Source organism: Scyliorhinus canicula, chromosome 5, assembly GCF_902713615.1.
Source record: "Scyliorhinus canicula chromosome 5, sScyCan1.1, whole genome shotgun sequence".
Lineage (NCBI taxonomy): Eukaryota > Metazoa > Chordata > Chondrichthyes > Carcharhiniformes > Scyliorhinidae > Scyliorhinus > Scyliorhinus canicula.
This window is the reverse complement of record NC_052150.1, coordinates 221119917-221144588: the sequence shown is the minus strand read 5'-3', so window position 1 is coordinate 221144588 and position 24672 is coordinate 221119917. Positions and strand designations below refer to the sequence as shown.

The 24672-nt window shown below is 48.5% G+C and overlaps 1 protein-coding gene across 3 annotated transcripts in view; it reads left to right on the top strand.

Annotated features, from left to right (window-relative positions):
- The window catches only part of dlec1 (DLEC1 cilia and flagella associated protein), a 191005-nt gene that overhangs the window by 106980 nt on the left and 59353 nt on the right, over positions 1 to 24672 (top strand). For all 3 annotated transcript variants that reach the window (XM_038798563.1, XM_038798564.1, XM_038798562.1), the window contains exons 24-29: positions 1051 to 1161; positions 2390 to 2520; positions 2632 to 2811; positions 7377 to 7453; positions 10618 to 10769; positions 15512 to 15627. In XM_038798563.1, coding sequence (XP_038654491.1) covers positions 1051 to 1161; positions 2390 to 2520; positions 2632 to 2811; positions 7377 to 7453; positions 10618 to 10769; positions 15512 to 15627 — 767 coding nt within the window. The remainder of the gene's footprint in view (positions 1 to 1050; positions 1162 to 2389; positions 2521 to 2631; positions 2812 to 7376; positions 7454 to 10617; positions 10770 to 15511; positions 15628 to 24672) is intronic.

The following is a 24672-nucleotide window of genomic DNA, read 5'->3' as shown; positions in this document are numbered from 1 at the left end:
TAATCAGGGTCAAATAGGATGTTGCGCCATGTTGTATTGTTTTGGGCTAGTGGTCAGGTGACATTCAGCTTTCCTTGATCCAATGGCCATTCCACTTGGGTGAAGTAAGATAAGATGGGTTGTATCACCTTTGTCGTCCCTAATTATCTTGTGTATTTGCCCCTTCACTGTGACAAGTTACCTGAAAACTCTCCCGCTCTACTCAAAGCTGGAGACACACATATTGATTAGAAGTGAACTTATTGATTTACCCTGAATGTAAATATTCAGTATTACGAGGAGAGAGTTCTCTATAACTTAAGACCATCCAAAGCTCTGCTGCACATATCCTAACTCACACCAAATCCCATTTATCCATCACATTTGTGCTCTCAGACCTGCATAGACTCTTGGCTAAGCAATATCTTGACATTAAAATTCTATTTCTTGCTTTCAAATTCCTCCATTGCACTGTGTCTCACTACCATCTGTCACCTCTTCCAGATCTATAAACCTCCACCGACAGCAGCTGTGTCTTCAACTGTGAGGCTCTAAGTTCTGGGACTACCCTCCCAAACATCTTCTCCTCTTTGCCTCTCTTCGCCCCTTAAAACCTAACTCTTTGACTCAACTTTCTGTCATCTATCCTAATAGCCCCGTATTGTGGCTCAGTATCCATGTTTGTTTGATAATACTCCTGTGAAACACCCTTAGACTTTTTACAAACTTCCACAGACCCATAATTGCCCTTCCCAAGCACCACTGACAGCCTCGCCTATGCAGCGCATTAGCTTTAAGATCGCTATCTTTGTTTCAATCCTTCTTGTCCAATCTTCACTGAACCCTACATCCCAGGTTGCACCCTCTGTGCCCCTATCTTTTGGAACTGTGTTCCACAACCACATTATCCTTATTACCTCTCTTCCTTTTTAGGAGGCTATCTCTTTGACTATCAGTCCACCGATATCCCTATAGTTTACAGCAAGCCACTCGGAAATCTTCTTCAACGCGGGAAGTGTTGATGAGCATTGATAATACTCATTTGATTTTGTGTCTATCTTTGTTAATAAGCTGCATGAAAGTGAGGCACATCAATGTAGAGTCACCACCGACCCAGCAACTTGCACTTTGGGACCAAATGAAGAGGCGGGGGTATGTGTGGAATTAACAACTTTTAGCATGGTGAGTGCAGTAAAACATCAGAGTCAGCATTAGCAAATGCCGTTAATTTGAGGTATTTAGTTAGGGGTTTATGGTGTTGCAATTATGCCTGTTCCAGCTCTTTGAAAGAGCTATCCAATGAATCCCGCGTGACCTTCTTCCTCCAGTGGTCTTGCCCCTTCGCACTTCCTTCATTGATCGCCCGACATGTCCATTCTCCCGCTGTGAAATCTTCCCACATTGTAAAACAGACAGACTTTTCATTAACTTGAACATCAGTTTCACAACCCAACTTTCCCCAACACCTTCAGTTTTATAACTGTTATGGGCCAGGGTTTAGAGAACCCCAAAGTGTATCATGGAGTTCACCTGATCCACAACTTTTAATAGATTGTGGTATGGGGAGCACACGGCCCACTCTACAGGTGTGGTACAGCAGAAATGGAAAAGTATTTTTTAAAGCAAAACTATGTTTATTCTGTGAACTCAAGTTAACCTTTTTAAAACATACAGTGAACATTTTAGCAAACATTAATTCAAATACAGCCCCCAAAGACTACAACACTAAGTAAACCTTTTAAGCTTTCCTTTTTAAAATCCATGCGACTTAAAACACCTTTTACCAGAAGCACATCAGGTTAAAGTCACTACTGTTATTAGTTTTAAATCACCAGGATCGATTTACAGTCTTTAGATTACAGAGAGAGATTCATACACCTTCTGGCTGTGACTGCAGCTATCCAGCTCTGAAAACTAAACTAAAACACACCCTGCAGCAAACAGCCTAAAACGAAAGTAAAAAGCTGACAGACAGCCCAGCTCCAACCACTCTCTGACATCACTGCAGTAGTAAACACCCATTTCTTAAAGGTACTCTCACTACAGATATTTAGACACACCCATTTATAAACACCCATTTCGTAAAGATACTCTCACATGACATAACTAACAACCAAACGTGTTGAAAGATTTGAAAAGTCCTCCGGGGTATTGCTCCCCGTACTGTCTTGGAGATTAATCTTCAATTACTGAAGACTCCTAGAAGATTGACAAGCCTCTTGATAACCTCAGGTTCATGGGCTATAAAAACCCATCTAGGACAGCAACCTGTGTGTTGGAATTTAAGGTTAGGGTTATACATATATCATTAGATTGAATTTGGCTTCAATTCAATTGTCTGGTATATATGTTCTAACTCCAGATATTAGACCAAATGCTATGCCTTGAGTAATGTGATGCTTCCTTTCAGCATGAACTGAGTGGTGTAATACTCTCATGCACAGTAGAGGATATGAAAGAGCCACTTCTACTGGAGATATTGGCTAAACCAATGGACCTGAATGTCACTTACAGCCTTCCTGCTGGCAGCTACAAGGACAGGTAAACCCTATCCACATGACCACAACCACCACTTTTTTTGTTCTTAACTTGCCAAACCTGTGCAGTTTTCATACAGTGCAACCTTAACCCCACACGGTCTTCTTTACACAGTGAGGAGATAGTTCTGGACTTCAATGACATGATGGTGAACGGCACAGTGAAGAGGCAGCTACTGATCACCAACAACAGCGCCATCCCAACAACATTCAACCTGGAGGTGGAGTACTTCAGCAGCTGCCCCCCAGTGCCTCCTTCAGGCAGCGGGCTGACGGCCACTCAGTCCAGCAGTCAGTAAGTAGCACTGACACACAACCAGGTTCAAAGGTGCTCACATTTCCACTGCTGCTCATCCAGACTGAGAAACATCTACTCAGTGAAATAGAATTGCACATAAATCACACAGATTTCTGCCACTGTGAGCTAGATCTTTCTCCAGACAAGCAATAAAATCAATCCTTTGATGAGAACCCTCTCTATCAAAATAAAATTCCCTGCTGTCTTTGCTAACTCTCACATTTAATTTGATTATAATCTTCTCTAATCCTCCAAGATCTCTTTGCCCCTGGCCTCTTGTGTATCCCCCAACTTCCATTGCTCCAACACTGTAACACTTCTATGGCTGATTAATTTGACGATGCTTTAAATTCTCGAACAATTGTCCAGGATCGATATCAATCGTGTGCATTTTCCAAGTTCACAGAGGATTTTGGAACCTCTGTTTCCTTGCCCCATTCCCACTAAATTCCTGAACACCAAACTTCCCTAAAATACAAGCAAAATGCTGTGGTTGCTGGAATCTGAAACAAAAACAGAAATTGCCTGGAAGGTCTGACAACATCTGTGGAGAGAGAAACAGAGTTAACATTTTGAATCCGAAGCGTTATACGGACTTGAAAGGTTGATTCTGTTTCTGTTTCCACAGATGCAGCCAGACCGACTACATTTTCCAATTTTAAACCAAATTTCTTTCTGGCTCCCATACGAGCTGAATTGTAAATGGCTCCCTTCTTTTAGGGATGATCCTCCCCTTCTCAAAACCAACAAATTTTCTCAAGAAAAAACCTCCGCCTCAACCTCTCCATGCTTCCAAACATCACTAACCTTCCCTTTCCGATTTCATGAACCTGTTGTCATCTCCCACAGTCATGCCTGTCTTTCCTGAACTCCCCATTTAAAACTTTAAAGCTTTCAGTTCCGGTTCCCAGTTCTCCCACCATGTTAAATGATCCTAACCAAAATCATGAACAACATTCTCTGTGACTAGGTGTAGTGACTTAGGCCCTTGTGATTGGCCAATTAGAATACGAGTTACCTGATTAATGGCCCAATCAGGGAACCCCTCTTTCTGTGTATATAACAGGGAGTGTCAGATCCTCTGAACGCCCGGTGTAGACAGCAGACTGAATGGTCATGGTTGTTCAGCTATTGGGTTTGTAAATAAAAGGAATTCTGGTGACGGGACTTCTGGTGAACTTATTAGCGTCAGGTCAAATTCGCCTTAATCTTGTTAAAAAGTTTGTAACTGACTCCCCAGTGCCTTGGAATGCCGAGTAAAACTGGTACCTTCGCAGGATCAGAGGTGGCTTGGGGGTAATAGTATTCTTTTACTAAATCCACCAATTCCAGGAAAGTGCCTCCAGAAAAGTGAGACTACACATAATGGCAAGGGCTGCTGGTCCACACGCGGTCAGCAGAATGACCCGTTGCTTTTCTTCCGGAATTATATTTGTTTGCTGTAAAGAAGTACTTCATCTAAAGAAGTACTTAATCCGCTCTACATATTGGGCCCAGTCTTCCGTGCCGGGTCAAAAGAGTCCAACTTTCCGAATAAAGGCATTTTGCCTGTCAGTGGCTTACCCTCAATATGCGGCAGCTGCTGAAGAGCAGGTTTCTTCAGGTCGTTCCGTTTTCCTCATCGCCACTGTAATATGTCCACAGAGGCAGAAGTCCCGTCACCAGAATTCCTTTTATTTACAAACCCTCGTAGAACTCGTATTCTAATTGGCCAATCTCAAAGACCTGGCTTAAATCATTACACTATGCTTGACTCCCCTTCTGCTTTGCTGTCGCCACAGGGCTAGTTAAACACCTAGGGCGGAATTCTCTGACCCCCCGTCGGGTCGGAGAATCGCCCGGGGCTGGCGTCAATCGCCGTCCCCGCCGTGTCCAGAATTCTCCACCCCCCAGATTCAGCTGGGACGGGAATTGCGCCGGTTGGCGGGCCCCCCGCGCCGGTCGGTGGGCCCCCTGCAGCGATTCTCTGGCCCGCGATGGGCCGAAGTACCGCCTTTGGGGCGGCCCGACGCCGGAAAGGTTCATGCCACTCCAACACGCCAGGACTCCCCGCCTCGCCGGGTAGGGGAGAACCCCGGCCCTAACCTAGGATGAGCTGGAAATGACACCAGCTTAATAGTGGGCAGACCTAAGACATTGTGTTTGGCCCCCACTGCAAACTCCATATCCTCACCACAGGGCGTGCCTCTGGCAATGGCCCCCCAGCCACGCGGCGTAATTCGCGGGCGTGCGGATACTCAGGGCCCGGAGAATCGCCGAAGCAGTGCCGGGTCTGATTCCATCGTGAACTTTGATTCTCTGCCCCCGCGCCAAACGGGATTTCAGCGCGGGGCTGCGGAGATTCCAGCCCAAGGTGTTGGCAAGAGAATCAATGGTGACACGAGGAAAAGTTTTTTTTATGCAGTTAAAGGTTGGAATCTGGAATGCACTACCTGAGGATATGGTGGAGGCAGATATGATCTTGGCTTTCAGAAGAGAATTGGGCCTTATCTGACAAAAAGGACACTGCAGGGCTATTGGGATAAAGGCAGGGGAGTGAGACAAGTTGAGGGTCTTTTACAGAGAGCCAGCACAGATACGGCAGACAGAATGGCCTCCTCCCGTGCAGTAACCATTCTATCATTCTCAGACATCTCATTTTCTTAGCTCCTCCAAAACTCTGGCCAGCATCTTGTTTCCCACTCACACATAGGATCCCTACAGCGCAGAAGGAGGCCATTCAGCCCATCGAGTCTGCCCCGGCCTTTTGGAAAGAGCACCCTACTTAAGCCCACGCCTCCATTCTATCTTTTCACAGTAACTTCACTGAAGCCTACCTGTGACAATACAAAGAACAAAGAAAAGTACAGCACCGGAACAGGCCCTTTAGTCCTCCAAGCCCGTGCCGACCATGCTGCCCGACTCAACTAAAATCTTCTACACTTCCTGGGTCCGTATCCCTCTATTCCCATCCTATTCATGTATTTATCAAGATGCCCCTTAAATGTCACTATTGTCCCTGCTTCCACCACCTCCTCCAGCAGCGAGTTCCAGGCACCCACTACCCTCTGTGTAAAAACCTGCCTCGTACATCTACTCTAAACCTTGCCCCTCGCACCTTAAACCTATCCCCCCTAGTAATTGACCCCTCTACCCCGGGGAAAAGCCTCTGACTATCCATTCTGTCTATGCCCCTCATAATTTTGTAGACCTCTATCAGGTCGCCCCTCAACCTCCGTCGTTCCAGTGAGAACAAACCGAGTTTATTCAACTGCTCCTCATAGCTAATGCCCTCCATACCAGGCAACATCCTGGTAAATCTCTTCTGCACCCTCTCTAAATCCTCCACATCCTTCTGGTAGTGTGGTGACCAGAATTGAACACTATACTCCAAGTGCGGCCTAACTAAGGTTCTATACAGCTGCAACATGACTTGCCAATTCTTATACTCAATGCCCCAGCCAATGAAGGCAAGCATGCCGTATGCCTTCTTGACTACCTTCTCCACCTGTGTTGCCCCTTTCAGTGACCTGTGAACCTGTACACCTAGATTTCTCTGACTTTCAATACTCTTTAGTTCTACCATTCACTGTATATTCCCTACCTGCATTAGACCTTCCAAACTGCATTATCTTACATTTGTCCGGATTAAACTCCATCTGCTATCTCTCCGCCCAAGTCTCCAAACTATCTAAATCCTGCTGTATCCTCTGACAGTCCTCATCGCTATCCGCAATTCCATCAACCTTTGTGTCATCTGCAAACATACTAATCAGATCAGTTACATTTTCCTCCAAATCATTTGTATATACTACGAACAGCAAAGGTCCCAGCACTGATCCCTGCGGAACACCACTAGTCACAGCCGTCCAATCAGAAAAGCGCCCTTCCATTGCTACTCTCTGCCTTCTATGACCTAGCCAGTTCTGTATCCACCTTGCCAGCTCACCCCTGATCCCCTGTGACCTCACCTTTTGTACCAGTCTACCTTGAGGGACCTTGTCAAAGGCCTTACTAAAGTCCAATAATCAATAAATCAATAAGTGATTATTATTATTATTATCCTCATAGCCCAGTAACGCTATCTAACCTTTTGGACACTAAGGGGCAATTTATCATGGCCAATCCAACTAACCTGCGCATCTTTGGACTGTGGGAGGAAACCGGAGCACCCAGAAGAAACCCACGCAGATACGGGGAGAAAGTGCAAACGCCACACGGTCAGTGATCCAGGGCCGTACCATATTGACAGCCGTACCATTTGCTGTATTTGTGGCATCACCCTCTCAAAGCTATCTCTCACCTCCATCTCCATTAAAGGATCTTCAAAACCCACTACTGACTTACACTCCAGCAACAACAACCACTTGCATTTATATCATGCCTTCAATGCAGTGGAACCTCCCATGATGCTTCACATGAATGATTATTAAACAAAAAATGAAGCTGAGCCACATTATGAGCTATTAGCACAGGCGACCAAGATATTCCCACTTACCACTAATACTCCTTGTTCCCCAATAATGGTGTATTTTCTATAGCATACAGGAAGGATAACACTGTATTCTGTTCTCATATTATAGCTTTCGAATATCTCTTCTTAAAAGAACGGTGAGCCTAATGGAAGGTCCAAGCAAGTCACAGAACCAATTAAAGCGCGGTAAGAGCACACGGCATTATACCCTCGTTGCAAATGCGTCAATTCAACAGTATCAGGAGTCTATCAATAGCTCAGGATGAGCCTGCTCAGAAATATACCACAGACTGTGAATAGGAAAGTAAATAAATGCTCTGTATTGTGGCTTGCTTCATGAGAACAAAACTATTTTGAAGTGCAGTGACTGGCTTGGCAAATCTGGCAGCCAATCTGGGACTAGTCAGGAGTTTTTTCAGCTAGTCAGAGCAGGCAGGATGGGCTGAATGGCCTCCTTCATTGCTGCAGGATTTTTGTATGATTCAGCACAAACAGCAGCGGCAGGTTGATCTGTCCTTGATTATGTTGATCGTTGGAGAAAATTGACCAGCCATCAGGAAAACTTCCTGATCTTCAATAGTGCAATGGAACCTAACATCCACCTAAACACGCAGAATGGACCTCATTGTGGCACCTTCTGCAAAGCAAAATTCCTTCAGTTTTGCACTGAAATGTCAACCCGGTTTATATGTTCAAGTATATAAAAACAGACAGTGCTGGAAAAATTTAGCAAGTCTGGCAGCACCTCGGGAGGGGGAATCAGAGTTAACATTTTGTGTCCAATGGGACTCATCTTTGTTCAAATCTTCACATTCTTTGTATGTCCAAGTTTTTTACATAGAACATACATAGGGCAGCACGGTAGCATTGTGGATAGCACAATTGCTTCACAGCACCAGGGTCCCAGGTTCGATTCCCGGCTTGGGTCACTGTCTGTGTGGAGTCTGCACGCTCTCTCCATATGTGCGTGCGTTTCCTCCGGGTGCTCCGGTTTCCTCCCACAGTCCAAAGATGTGCAGGTTAGGTGGATTGGCCATGATAAATTGCCCTTGGTGTCCAAAATTGCTCTTAGTGTTGGGTGGGGTTACTGGGCTATGGGGATAGGGTGGAGGTGTTGACCTCGGGTAGGGCGCTCTTTCCAAGAGCCGGTGCAGACTCGATGGGCCGAATGGCCTCCTTCTCAACTGTAAATTCTATGAAAATATATTTAAGCATGCAGTGCAGAAGGAGGCCATTCGGCCCATCGAGTCTGCACCAACCCACTTAAGCCTTCACTTCCACCTTGCTCCCTTAGGGAGCAGTGACCACAATATGATCAAATTTGCCCTGCAGTTTTAGAGGGAGAAGCTGCAATCAGATGCCACGGTATTACAATTAAATAAGGGTAACTACAAAGACATGAGGGAGGAGCTGGCCAGAGTTGATTGGAGAAGGAGCCTAGCAGGGAAGACAGTGGAACAGCAATGGCAGGAGTTTTTGGGGGTTATTAGGGGGGCACAACAGAAATTCATCCCAAGGAGGAGGAAACATACTAAGGGGAGGAGACGGCCTCCATGGCTGACGAGGGATGTCAAGGACAGCATAAGGGCTAAAGAAAAAGCATACAAAGTGATGAGGATTAGTGCGAAACCAGAGGATTGGAATGCCTTTAAAAGTGAGCAGAGGACAACTAAAAAAGCAATAAGGGAGGGAGAAGATGAAGTATGAGTGCAAGCTAGCTACAGTAGTAATATAAAGGAAGATAGGAAGTGATTTTTTTTCAATATATAAAAGGTAAGAGAGAGGCAAAAATAGACATTGGACCAGTAGAAAATGTGGCTGGAAAAGTAATAATAGGAAACAAAGAAATGGCAGACGAACTGAATAGTTATTTTGCATCAGTCTTCACGGTGGAAGACACCAGTGGGATGCCAGAGCTCCAGGAGAACCAGGGGACAGAGGTGAGTGCAGTGACCATCACTAAGGAGAAGGTTCTGGGGAAACTGAAAAGTCTAAAGGTGGATAAGTCACCGGGACTGGATGGACTACACCCTAGGGTCCTAAAAGAGATAGCTGAGGAAATTGTGGAGACATTAGTGATGATCCTTCAGGAATTACTGGAAGCAGGAAGGGTCCCAGAGGACTGGAAGGTGGCTAATGTAACATCACTGTTTAAGAAGGTAGGAAGGCAGAAGACGGGAAATTATAGGCCGGTTAGTCTGACTTCGGTCATTGGTAAGATTTTAGAGTCTGTTATTAGAGATGAGACCGCGAAGCACTTGGAAGTGCATGGTAAGAAAGGACTGAGTCAGCATGGCTTTGTCAAAGGGAGGTCATGTCTGACAAGTCTGTGAGAGTTCTTTGAGGAGGTAACAAGGAAGTTAGACAAAGGAGAACCAGTGGACGTGACTTATTTAGATTTCCAGAAAGCCTTTGACAAGGTGCCACATAGGAGACTTAAATAAGTTAAGAGCCCATGGTGTTAAGGGTAAGATCCTGGCATGGATAGAGGATTGGCTGACTGGCAGAAGGCAGAGAGTGAGGATAAAGGGGTCTTTTTCAGGATGGCAGCCGGTGACTAGTGGTGTGCCTCAGGGGTCTGTGCTGGGACCACAAGTTTTTACAATATACATTAATGATCTGGAAGAAGGAACTGAAGGCACTGTTGCTAAGTTTACAGATGATACAAAGATCTGTAGAGGGACAGGTAGTATTGAGGAAGCAAGGGGTTGCAGAATGATTTGGACAGGCTAGGAGAGTGGGCAATGAAGTGGCAGATGAAATACAATGTGGAAAAGTGTGAGGTTATGAACTTTTGAGGGAGGAATCTAGGCATAGACTATTTTCTAAATGGGGGCCAGAATCGATCGTACCTGTGCCCGTTTCGAGCTGTCATGAAACGCGACGCCATTCACGACGATACAAACACTTGGGCTCCATTTGGGAGAATCGCCCCTTTAACCTCTGGCTCTGATGGTCTCCCGGTTTGCTGTCGGACTGTTGCCTGAGTCAGAAGGTCATGGGCTCAAGTGCCACCCCGCTCTCTGCATTAAAAAACGAGGCCAAGACATCAACTCAGTACTGAGGGAGTTCTATACTGTTGGAGATGCTATCCTTCAGGTGGGATCCTGCTCTCCTCAAAATAGTATTGTGGGATCTTTTACATCCACTTGAGGGGAGCAGTCGGGCCTACAGTGCAAAGTCTTATCCGAAGGACTGCACTTCCAACAGTGCAGCACTCCCTCAGTCCTATACCAGGAATCCATTCTAAATTATGTGCTCAAGTTCTCGATTGGATCTCAGTTGTGGAAAGATTTGCTGTACACATCTTCCAGGCCTTGTAACTTTTCCTTCTCCTCCTCTTCTCACAGAGTTTGCGGACGCACTGCTCTGTCACAGAAAGGGTGCAGCATTTGTCGTCCAGCCGAAAACGGGGTCCCTGGGACCATTCCAACAGGAGGCAATTGAAATCACTGCCTTTGCCAACATGTGGGGAGACTACAGCGATCATCTCATTTGCAGAGTTTGTGTTTCCTTTCTTTATGTCCTTTAAATGGAATTTACAGGACAGAAACGAGCCACTTGGCCCAACATGTCAATGTTGGTCTTTATACTCCACGTGGGCCTCTTCAGCATCCTTCTATTCCCATCTTCCTCGTGTACTTACCTAACTTCCCGTGAAAGTACACCAATGCCTCAGTCACCCTTTGTAGTCACGTTTTCCACATTATGCCCAATCTCGGACTGCGGAAATTTCACCTGAAATTCATTTTGGATTTATTCATCTTATATTTGTGGCCTGCAGTAGTTTTGGACCCCCAGGAAGAGAAGCAGCTTCTCATATATCTATCCTATCCAATCAATCCTTGGCTAATATTTAAGGAATTAATGTATGCATTGCAACAGTTATACATTCCTTTCCGGCGCAAAAACACAAGAAAAATGGCCCAACCGTGGCTCACAAAAGATGTTAAGGATAGTTTAGATCCAAAGAGGAGTTATGTAAAGCTGCCAGACAAAGTAGCAAGCCAGAGGATTGGAAAAGTTCAGATTTCAGCAAAGGAGGACAAAGAAGGGAAAGATAGAGTGTGAGAGTAAACTTGCAAGTAACATAAAAACGGACTGTAAAAACCTCTACAGATACAGAGGGAGCATCGGGTGTTGCTCTATGCCGATGACCTCTTGCTGTATGTTTCGGATCCATTGGAGAGTATGGGAAGGATTATGGGCCTGTTGGGGAGATTTGGAGGGTTCTCGGGGTACAAGCTGAATGTAGATAAAAGCGAGATATTCCCGGTGAATGAGCTGGCACAGTGGGCTAATTTAGGGGGGATGCTATTTCCGGTAGCAAGGGATAGGTTTAGGTATTTGAGGATATCGAGGGAATGGACGGGGCTCCATAAGTGGAACTTAACGAAGCTGGTGGAGGAGGCCAGGGAGACTATTAAGAGGTGGGATACACGGCACTTAACGATGGCGGGGAGGGTCCAAGTGGTGAAAATGAATATTCTGCCGAAGTTCTTGTTTATCTTTCAGGCTCTCCCGATCTTTATACCAAAGGCCTTTTTTCGGAAAGTGGACACGATCATCTCTGACTTTGTACGGGGAGGGGGGGGGTGGATAGTGTATACAGGAGGTGGAGGGAAGTGGTCAACGTGAGGGATTTGTATTTGGAGGAAGAGTTCGCCAGTCTGGAGGAGCTAAGAGAGAGGGTAGAGCTGCCGAGGTACTGAGTTCAGGTATCTAAAGGTTAGGGACTTGGCACGAAAGGTTGTACAAACTGTATAGCTGACATTTGGGAAGTATGTTTCCCGGGGTGTTTATTTGCTATAACCTACTTTGATACAAGTTTGTAATAAATGCGTTTTTTTAAAAAACTTCTACAAATATATAAAAAGAAAAAGGTTAGTGAAGACATATGTAGGTCCCTTACAGTCTGAAACAGGAGGATATTATAATAGAGAACAAGGAAATAGCAGAGCAATTAAACAATGACTTTAGTTTTGTCTTTATGGAGGAAGACACAGATAACTTCCCAGAAATGCTAGTGGCCTAATGAGAAGGAGGAATTGAAGGAAATTAGTATTACCAGAAAATAATGTTGGAGAAATTAACGGGACTGAAAGCAGCTAAATCCCCAGGGTCTCATAATAGACATCCCAGGGTACAAAAGGAGGTTGACATGGTAATAGTGGATGCGTTGGTCGTCATCTTCCAAAATTCTGTTGATTCTGGAAGAGTCCCATCAGGTTTGAGGGCGGCAAATGTAATCCCGCTATTTAAAAAAGGAGGGAAGAGAGAAAACAGGAAATTACAGACCGGCTAACCTAATATCAGTAATAAGGAAAATGCTGAGGTCTATTATAAAGGGTGTGGTAACGGGACACTTAGAAAATATCAACGTAATTAGATAAAGTCAACATACATTTATGAAAGGGAAATCATGTTTGACAACTTGGAGTTTTTTGAGAATGTAACTAGTAGAATAGATACAGGTGAACTAGTCGATGTGCTGTATTTGGATTTTCAGGAAGTTTTTGATAAAGTACCACATAAGAGGTTAGCGTACTTCATTGCAGTGTTAATGTAAGCCTACTTTTGACAATAAAGATTACTGTATTTATTTTTATTTAAGGACAGAGATGAGGAGAAATTTCTTCGCTCAGAGGGTGGTGAACCTGGGGAATTCTCGACCACAGAAGACTGTGCCCCCCTGGGCCCCCAGCGATTCTCCCCCCCCCCGGAAAAATCGCTGTTCGCCATTTTTCACGGCGAACGGCGATTCTCCAAGCCCGATGGGCTGAGCGGCCGACCCTTCACGTCCATTTCACCACGGCAGCAACCACACCTGGTCGCTGCATTTGTGAAACGGGCGCCAGATGCCCGTTTGGGGCATCTCGGGGCCAGATTTGGACGGGAGCACCGCGACTGTGCTCGGGAGAGGACAGGCCCGCGATCGGTGCCCACCAACGCACTCTTTCCCCTCCGCCGCCCGGCAATATCAAGCCGCCACGTCTTGCCAGGCGGCAGTGGAGAAAGACGGCACCGCACATGCGCGGGTTCGTGCCGTCTGCGCGCTGATGTCATCCGCGCATGCGTGGGTTGGAACCGGCAACCCGCGCATGCGCGGATGACATCAGAAAAGCGCCGTTTCCGCGTATTTTCCGGCACGATGAGGTCGCGGCCGGGAATGACGGGGGCCCCTTTCCTAGCCCCCCGGGTGGGGGTGAATTAGGTGCGGGGAGCGGACCCCGAGGCCGTGGTGAACCTCGGCCAAATTCACAACGGCCATCCCGATTTTTATTGGGAGCGGAGAATACCGCCCTAAATGTATTGAAGAAGGAAATAATGAATGAAATGAAATGAAATGAAAATCGCTTATTGTCACGAGTAGGCTTCAGTGAAGTTACTGTGAAAAGCCCCTAGTCGCCACATTCCGGCGCCTGTCCGGGGAGGCTGGTATGGGAATCGAACTGTGCTGCTGGCCTGCTTGGTCTGCTTTAAAACCAGCGATTTAGCTCAGTGAGCTAAACCAGCCCCTACTTTTGTCTTTGTGTCAGAGGTTTATGAGTTCAAGGCCCACTCCAGAGACCTGACTACAGAATTCAGGCTGATGAACTCAGTGCCACTGCGATATATAGTTTTCTAGATTATAAATAGATAGTTTTCTAGATTATAAAGATGTCAAGGGGTATGGGGAGAGCCTGGGAGTATGGTAGTGAGATAGAGGATCAGCCCTGATTATGTTAAATGACAGGGCAGACTCGATGGGCCGAATACCCTATTCCTGCTACTATTTCCTATCTTTCTACGTTAATCTTCACCCTTTGCTTTTTAAGACCAAAGAAGCCCAGCCTATTCATTCTTTTATGGTTGGAAGTGTTATCGGTCACCCATGTTTTTAAGGGAGCAGCAGTGTATTATATTACAGATCAATTACAGATATTACAGGGCAGCACGGTAGCATTGTGGATAGCACAATCGCTTCACAGCTCCAGGGTCCCAAGTTCGATTCCGGCTTGGTTCACTGTCTGTGCGGAGTCTGCACATCCTCCCTGTGTGTGCGTGGGTTTCCTCCGGGTGCTCTGGTTTCCTCCCACAGTCCAAAGATGTGCAGGTTAGGTGGATTGGCCATGGTAAATTGCCCTTAGTGTCCAAAATTGCCCTTAGTGGTGGGTGGGGTTACTGGGTTATGGGGATAGGGTGAGGTGTTAACCTTGGGTAGTGTGCTCTTTCCAGGAGCCGGTGCAGACTCGATGGGCCGAATGACCTCCTTCTGCACTGTAAATTGTATGTAAAAATTCTAAATCAAAGCACTGAGTATAACCTTAATATCGCTTGCAGCCTCTAGTGTATATGAAGGTAATTAATTGGAGGATGTAAAAACCCATCTGGTTCTCTAATATCCTTTAAGGAAGGAAATCTGCCACCTTTACCGAACCTGACCTCCAGGTGACTCCAGACCCACAGCAATGGTCAACGATGATGAACTGCCCTCTGAAAGTTTACTCTGGCGCAGTAAACCACTCAGTTCAAGGGCAATTCGGAATGGACAACAAACTCTGGGCTTGCCAGCGACCCACACATCCCGTGAATTTTTTTTTAAAATGTCACTCTCGGTATAATCATCCATTTATGAAAGAGAGATATTGGATTGGATTTGTTTATTGTCACGTGTCGCGAGGTACAGTGAAAAGTATTGTCCTGCATACAGTCCAGACAGATCATTCCATACACGAGAGAAAAAAACGTAATAGGGCAAACATAAATACACAATGTAAATACATAGGCAACGGGTGAAGCATACATGAGTGCAGTACTACTCAGTAGGGTATGTTCAAGAGGCTATAGTCTTTTCCTTTCCAATTTATTTTTCTTTCTCTCTCAAATATCCCGGCTGAGGTGTAGGCCCACATGCATTGGCTGCAATCCCCTAGTCAGTGTCTGTTCAGAGGCTATTTGACAGCGGGGAACTGCGATCCGAGTTTGCCCTGGCATCGCCAGGGTGCACGGAGAATCTGACGCTCAGCCAAAACTCCGTTCATTGCAGCGGGACCGGAGAATCCCTCCGGCGTGAACGGACGGAGGATTCTGCCCTTGATCTTTTGTATTATAAGTGTATTTTCTATTATTATTAATTAATAATTTGGTTGTTTTCCTCCATGGACATCCTGGAGGCTGTAAAGATGCACTGTGTGAGGTTTCTATATGTTTGTATTCCTATCCAATATACCTGTGTGCCATTAATGTCCATTGTTCTGTTAGGTTGGAAAACTCGAGCCTACCTATGTCCCCATGAAATTGTCTGTCAAAGGTGTCCCGCTGTACTTCAAGGTTTTAGGACCGCAAAAGGACAACCAGATGCAAGGCCCTGTGATCAGGTACAAGGGTTCTTGAATTAATTACTTTGGCACACCCATGTTATTGGGATGATGGATTTTTCAATGGTGACTCCCTTTTGCTTCCTTCTTGGACAGTAAGAAGTCTTACAACACCAGGTTAAAGTCCAACAGGTTTGTTTCAAACACGAGCTTTCGGAGCACGGCTCCTTCTTCAGGTGAATGGAAAGGCTTGTTCCAGAAATGTTTATATAGACACAGTCAGGGATGCCCGGAATGCGAGCACCTGCAGGCAATCAAATCATCAAAGATGCAGAGAGAGAGGTAACTCCAGGTTAAAGAGGTGTGAATTGTCCCAAGCCAGTTCAGTCGGTAGGCCTCTGCACGTCCAGGCTTGTTGGTGGAGGCCGAATGTAATGCGACATGAATCCCAGATCCCGGTTGAGTCCGCATTCATGCGTGCAGAACTTCCTCGTCACAATGGATGTCTCGGCACTCTACACCAGCATCCCCCATGACGACGGCATTGCTGCAACAGCCTCAGTCCTCAACACCGACAACTGCCAATCTCCAGACGCAATTCTGCAACTCATCCGTTTCATTCTAGACCACAACGTCTTCACCTTCGACAACAAATTCTTCATCCAGACGCACGGAACAGCCATGGGGACCAAATTTGCACCTCAATATGCCAACATCTTCATGCACAAGTTTGAACAGGACTTCCTCACCACACAGGACTTTCAACCGATGCTATACACCAGATACATCGATGACATTTTCTTCCTTTGGACCCACGGCGAGACATCACTGAAACGACTACACGATGACATCAATAAGTTCCATCCCACCATCAAACTCACCATGGACTATTCTCCAAATTCAGTTCCATTCTTGGACACACTCGTCTCCATCAAGGACGGTCACCTCAGCACCTCGCTTTACCGCAAGCCCACAGATAATCTCACGATGCTCCACTTCTCCAGCTTTCACCCGAAACACATTAAAGAAGCCATCCCCTATGGACAAGCCCTCCGTATACACAGGATCTGCTCAGACAAGGAGGAGCGCAACAGACACCTACAGATGCTGAAAGATGCCCTCGTACGAACGGGATATGGCGCTCGACTCATTGATCGACAGTTCCACCGCGCCACAGCAAAAAACCGCACCGACCTCCTCAGAAGACAAACACGGGACACCACTGACAGAGTACCCTTCGTCGTCCAGTACTTTCCTGGGGCGGAGAAACTACGACATCTTCTTCGCAGCCTCCAACACATCATCAGCGAGGATGGACATCTTGCCAAGGTCATCCCCACACCCCCACTACTGGCCTTCAAACAACCGCGCAACCTCAAACAAACCATTGTTTGCACCAAATTACCCAGCCTTCAGAACAGCAACCACAACACCACAAAACCCTGCCAGGGTAATCTCTGCAAGACATGCCAGATCATCGACATGGACACCACCATTACACGTGGAAACACCACCCACCAGGTACGCGGCGCATACTCGTGCGACTCGACCAATGTAGTCTACCTCATACGCTGCAGGAAAGGATGTCCCAAAGCGTGGTACATTGGCGAGACCATGCAGACACTGCGACAACGAATAAACGGGCATCGTGCGACTATCAACAGGCAGGACTGTTCCCTTCCAGTTGGGGAACACTTCAGCAGTCAAGGACATTCAGCCTCTGATCTCCGGGTCAGCATTCTACAAGGAGGCCTTCAGGAGACGCGACAACGCAAAATTGCTGAGCAAAAACTTATAGCTAAGTTCCGCACGCATGAATGCGGACTCAACCGGGATCTGGGATTCATGTCGCATTACATTCGGCCCCCACCAACAAGCCTGGACGTGCAGAGGCCTACCGACTGAACTGGCTTGGGACAATTCACACCTCTTTAACCTGGAGTTACCTCTCTCTCTGCATCTTTGATGATTTGATTGCCTGCAGGTGCTCGCATTCCGGGCATCCCTGACTGTGTCTATATAGTAAGAAGTCTCACAACACCAGGTTAAAGTCCAACAGGTTTGTTTCAAACACGAGCTTTCGGAGCACGGCTCCTTCTTCAGGTGAATGGGCCCCATTCACCTGAAGAAGGAGCCGTGCTCCGAAAGCTCGTGTTTGAAACAAACCTGTTGGACTTTAACCTGGTGTTGTGAGACTTCTTACTGTGCTCACCCCAGTCCAACGCCGGCATCTCCACATCTGTGTCTATATAAACATTTCTGGAACAAGCCTTTCCATTCACCTGAAGAAGGAGCCGTGCTCCGAAAGCTCGTGTTTGAAACAAACCTGTTGGACTTTAACCTGGTGTTGTAAGACTTCTTACTGTGCTCACCCCAGTCCAACGCCGGCATCTCCACATCATTCCTTCTTGGAGGAAGAGGAAAAGGAGGTTCTGTCAGATAGATCAGGCTGCAGCAGGGACAGACTGTGCTCATCTACCAGCATCCCAGCCCCACATTTATTGACAGAGGCCCGCCCATCGGGACAATAGGTACAAGGACTCACATTACCAGTGAGGCAAGAAATGATGATACTCAAGTGATATTGGATAGGTGGATGAATGAAAGGGGTTGGAGAGCCGTAGGCATAGGGAGGGTAAATGTGATCAGAATAATTTGTTTACATGGAGGGAATAGCCTGTCATGGTCAGATTTGAACATCTATGCAAATATTCAGCTCACAATACACCAATGGATAGTAAAATAAGGAAGAAAGAAGCATCTTATAATTTTTTTAAATATTCATTCATGGGATGCGGTTATTGTTGGCAAGGCCAGAATTTGGTGCCCATCTCTTATTTCCCTTGCCCGGCCACCTCAGAGGGCAGTTAAGAATCAATCATATTGCTGTGGAAAGTAGGCCAGATTGTGTAAGGATGGCCCAAAGGACATTAATGAACCAGATAGGGTTTTACGATCACAGTTTCATGATCACCATAAGACTAGCTTTAGATTCCAGATTTTATTAAATTAATTTAAATTATGGGGCTGGTTTATCACAGGGCTAAATTGTTGGTTTTTAAAGCAGACCAAGGCAGGCCAGCAGCACGGTTCAATTCCCGTACCAGCCTCCCCGAACAGGCACCGGAATGTGGCGACTAGGGGCTTTTCACAGTAACTTCATTTGAAGCCTACTTGTGACAATAAGCGATTTTCAATTCATAAATTCACCAACTGCTATGGTGGGATTTGAACCGGTGTCCACACACATTAGCCCGGACCCCTGAGTTACTGGTCGAGTGACATGACCATTGTGCCATGATCTACTCCGTGGGCAGCACAGTAGGATAGTAGGGAGCACTATGGCTTCACAGCGCCAGGGTCCCGGGTTCGCTTCCCGGCTTGGGTCACTGTCTGTGCGGAGTCTGCACATTCTCCCCATGTCTGCGCGGGTTTCCTCCCACAAGTCCCGAAAGACGTGCTAGAAGGTAATTTGGAAATTCTGAAATTCTCCTGTTTACCCGAACAGGCACCAGAATGTGGCGACTAGCAGATTTTCACAGTAACTACATTGCAGTGTTAATGTAAGCCTACTTGTAACAGTAAAGATTATTATTATGTGACTGAGGCAAAGGTAAGGTTTTCCTCCTGGCCTTTGTCTGCAGCCTTTGTTTGACATGTTTGACCACGCCATCCTGCTTCAAACCCTCTCCACCGTCTTTCAGCTGGGTGGGACAGCTCTCACCTGGGTGGGACCGCTATCACCTGGGTAGGAACGCTCTCACCTGGGTGGGACCTCTCTCAGCTGGGTGGGACCACTCTCACCTGGGTGGGACCACTCTCACCTGGGTGGGACCGCTCTCACCTGGGTGGGACCACTCTCAGCTGGGTGGGACCACTCTCAGCTGGGTGGGACCACTGTCACCTGGGTGGGACCACTCTCACCTGGGTGGGACCACTCTCACCTGGGTGGGACCACTCTCACCTGGGTGGGACCACTCTCACCTGGATGGGACCACTCTCACCTGGATGGGACAGCTCTCACCTGGGTGGGACCACTCTCACCTGGATGGGACAGCTCTCACCTGGGTGGGACCACTCGCACCTGGATGGGACCACTCTCACCTGGATGGGACAGCTCTCACCTGGATGGGACAGCTCTCACCTGGGTGGGACCGCTCTCACCTGGATGGGACAGCTCTCATCTGGGTGGGACCACTCTCAGCTGGGTGGGACCGTCCTCACCTGGGTGGGACCATCCTCACCTGGGTGGGACCATCCTCACCTGGGTGGGACAGCTCTCACCTGGGTGGGACAGCTCTCACCTGGATGGGACCACTCTCAGCTGGGTGGGACCACTCTCACCTGGGTGGGACCACTCTCAGCTGGGTGGGACCACTCTCAGCTGGGTGGGACCACTGTCACCTGGGTGGGACCACTCTCACCTGGGTGGGACCACTCTCACCTGGGTGGGACCACTCTCACCTGGGTGGGACCACTCTCACCTGGATGGGACCACTCTCACCTGGATGGGACAGCTCTCACCTGGGTGGGACCACTCTCACCTGGATGGGACAGCTCTCACCTGGGTGGGACCACTCGCACCTGGATGGGACCACTCTCACCTGGATGGGACAGCTCTCACCTGGATGGGACAGCTCTCACCTGGGTGGGACCGCTCTCACCTGGATGGGACAGCTCTCATCTGGGTGGGACCACTCTCAGCTGGGTGGGACCATCCTCACCTGGGTGGGACCATCCTCACCTGGGTGGGACCATCCTCACCTGGGTGGGACAGCTCTCACCTGGGTGGGACAGCTCTCACCTGGATGGGACCACTCTCAGCTGGGTGGGACCACTCTCACCTGGGTGGGACCACTCTCAGCTGGGTGGGACCACTCTCAGCTGGGTGGGACCACTGTCACCTGGGTGGGACCACTCTCACCTGGGTGGGACCACTCTCACCTGGGTGGGACCACTCTCACCTGGGTGGGACCACTCTCACCTGGATGGGACCACTCTCACCTGGATGGGACAGCTCTCACCTGGGTGGGACCACTCTCACCTGGATGGGACAGCTCTCACCTGGGTGGGACCACTCGCACCTGGATGGGACCACTCTCACCTGGATGGGACAGCTCTCACCTGGATGGGACAGCTCTCACCTGTGTGGGACCGCTCTCACCTGGATGGGACAGCTCTCATCTGGGTGGGACCACTCTCAGCTGGGTGGGACCATCCTCACCTGGGTGGGACCATCCTCACCTGGGTGGGACCATCCTCACCTGGGTGGGACAGCTCTCACCTGGGTGGGACAGCTCCCACCTGGATGGGACCACTCTCAGCTGGGTGGGACCACTCTCACCTGGGTGGGACCACTCTCACCTGGGTGGGACCGCTATCACCTGGGTGGGACCACTCTCAGCTGGGTGGGACCACTCTCACCTGGGTGGGACCGCTCTCACCTGGATGGGACCACTCTCACCTGGGTGGGACCGCTATCACCTGGGTGGGACCACTCTCAGCTGGGTGGGACCACTCTCACCTGGGTGGGACCACTCTCACCTGGGTGGGACAGCTCTCACCTGGGTGGGACCGCTATCACATGGGTGGGACCACTCGCAGCTGGGTGGGACCATTCTCACCTGGGTGGGACCACTCTCACCTGGGTGGGACCGCTATCACCTGGGTGGGACCACTCTCACCTGGGTGGGACCACTCTCACCTGGATGGGACCACTCTCACCTGGATGGGACAGCACTCACCTGGGTGGGACCACTCTCACCTGGGTGGGACCACTCTCACCTGGATGGGACAGCTCTCACCTGGGTGGGACCACTCTCACCTGGATGGGACCACTCTCAGCTGGGTGGGACCACTCTCACCTGGGTGGGACCACTCTCACCTGGATGGGACAGCTCTCACCTGGGTGGGACAGCTCTCACCTGGGTGGGACAGCTCTCACCTGGATGGGACAGCTCTCACCTGGGTGGGACCACTCTCACCTGGGTGGGACCGCTCTCACCTGGGTGGAACCGCTCACAGCTGGGTGGGACCACTCTCACCTGGGTGGGACCACTCTCACCTGGGTGGGACCACTCTCACCTGGATGGGACCACTCTCACCTGGATGGGACAGCTCTCACCTGGGTGGGACCACTCTCACCTGGGTGGGACAGCTCTCACCTGGGTGGGACCACTCTCACCTGGGTGGGACCACTCTCACCTGGGTGGGACAGCTCTCACCTGGGTGGGACAGCTCTCAGCTGGGTGGGACCATCCTCACCTGGGTGGGACCACTCTCACCTGGGTGGGACCACTCTCACCTGGGTGGGACAGCTCTCACCTGGGTGGGACCGTCCTGACCTGTGTGGGACCGCTCTCAGCTGGGTGGGACCGCTCTCACCTGGGTGGGACCGCTCTCACCTGGGTGGGACCACTCTGACCTGGGTGGGACCGCTCTCACCTGGGTGGGACCACTCTGACCTGGGTGGGACCAGCACCTGGATGGGACCACTCTCAGCTGGGTGGGACTGTCCTCACCTGGGTGGGACCACTCTCAGCTGGGTGGGACCGCTCTCACCTAGGTGGGACCACTCTCACCTGGATGGGACCACTCTCACCTGGGTGGGACAGCTCTCACCTGGGTGGGACCACTCTCAGCTGGGTGGGACCGCTCTCACCTGGGTGGGACCGTCCTCACCTGGGTGGGACCACTCTCAGCTGGGTGGGACCATCCTCACCTGGGTGGGACCACTCTCACCTGGGTGGGACCACTCTCACCTGGGTGGGACAGCTCTCACCTGGGTGGGACCGTCCTGACCTGTGTGGGACCGCTCTCAGCTGGGTGGGACAGCTCTCACCTGGGTGGGACCGTCCTGACCTGTGTGGGACCACTCTCACCTGGGTGGGACCGTCCTCACCTGGGTAGGACCGTCCTCACGTGGGTGGGACCGTCCTCACCTGGGTGGGACCACTCTCACCTGGGTGGGACTGCTCTCAGTTGGGTGGGACTGCTCTCAGTTGGGTGGTTCTGTCCTCAATTGGTTGCATTATTAAAGAATCTAATCATAGCCACAGAATCAGGTAGAATGGCTTCTCTTCCTGCTCCCATAACGTTACCTCGGGTGTCCCCCAAGGAGCTATCCTAGGCCTGTCCCTGTTTCTCATCTACACCTCATCCAAAAGCACCGATCTAGTTTTCACATGTGTGTGACAACACCCATCTCTACCGCCTCTCTTGATTCCTCCATCATTGCGAAATTGTGAGGCTGCTTATTCACCAACATCTTTTCACATCCCTCCGTTGACTCATCCCTCCCTATCTCTGTAATCTCCTCCAGCCCCACAACCCTCTGAGATAGGCACAGCCTTTCGGCCTGAACATCAAATTCAACAACTTCAGATGATCAGCTCTACCCCACCCCGACCCATTTGTTTTCATTTCATTTTAACTGTCTTTTATCATTTCTTTCTTTCTTAATATACATTTAATTTCCCCCCCCCCCCCCCACCCCCAATCTCATCCACCTTACCTGCACCTTTCCCCTCTTTGCTTCCCCCTTCCCCTCTACCCACATCTATAGTTCATCCTCTGATCAGTTTCCCTGCTGTTGACCTTTCACATCTTTTGTCCTCTCTGGGTGCTGCCATTAGCACTCTTTCACCTTGGTATCTGTGGCCATTAGCGCCCGGTTTCCCTGGGTTTCTGTGGCTATGACTCATCTTTCATTCTCACTCCACGGTATAAATATTTCCCACTTTCTCTGCCTGTTAGCTTTGACAAAGAGTCATCGGACTCGAAACGTTAGCTCTTTTCTCTCCCTACAGATGCTGCCAGACTTGCTGAGATTTTCCAGCATTTTCTCTTTGGTTTCAGATTCCAGCATTTGCAGTAATTTGCTTTTACCCTCTGAGATAGGCGTGCTTCCCTAATCCTTGTGCATTCCCAATTTTAATCACTCCACTGTTGTAATAACAATCTTTCTTAGTGTCACAGATTGGCTTACATTAACACTGTGATGAAGTTACTGTGAAAATCCCCCAGTCGCCACATTCTGGCGTCTGTTCGGGTACACTGAGGGAGAATTCAGAATGTAAAATTCACCTAATTTTGTGAGGGCCACGAAGAATCCAGCACAAAGGATAGAAAGAAATAACATTTATTTACAATAACATATATATATATGTATGTATGTATGTATGTATGTATGTATGTATGTATGTATGTATGTATGTATGTATGTATGTATGTATGTATGTATGTATGTATGTATGTATGTATGTTATATATACAGCAGCAGCAACTCCCGTGCTGCTCACTCCTCTCTAGCTGGTTCCAAAAGGCCAGCTCTATTTATGCAGGGAATCTGCTAATGATTTCTCCGCCCCCCTCATTGGGGAAGCTCATACTCTCTAAGGGTTGTGGGATTGCCATTAGACCCCAGCCAGTGGTAAGCAGGCAGGTTATAACACCTAACAAGCACGTCTTTCAGGACTTGTAGGAGGAAACCGGAGCACCCGGAAGAAACCCACACAGACACGGGGAGAACATGCATACTCCGCACAGACAGTGACCCAAGCGGGAATTGAACCCTGGACTAACCACTGTGATGGCGGCTCCTTCAGTTGCTTCGGCCCCCAAGCTCTGGGATACACTCTGGCAACCCCTTCGTGCTTCTTCCTCACTTAGTGCTCTTAATGGGCTGGTTTAGCTCAGTGGGCTAGACAGCTGGTTTGTAATGCAGAATAAGGCCAGCAGCGGGGGTTCAATTCCCGCACCAGCTTACCCGAACAGGCGCCGGAATGTGGCGACTAGGGGCTTTTCACAGTAACTCTTCATACTTGTGACAATAAAAGATTATTATTATTATAAATCTATATCTAAACCTATATCTTTCCAGATAAAATCACTCTCATACAGCATGGTGGTTGGTAACAAGGAGACTGTTTTAGTCCATTTTTTCATAGATATATAAGTATACAAATGGTCTCAAGAGGTGCTACTCCATCCACCTCTTTGACAAAGCTTTTGGTCATCTGCCCAAACGTGGCTCGTCATACTTTGTTTTGTAATGTTCCTATGAAGTGCTTTGGATCAGTTTATTATGGTAATGGTACGATATAA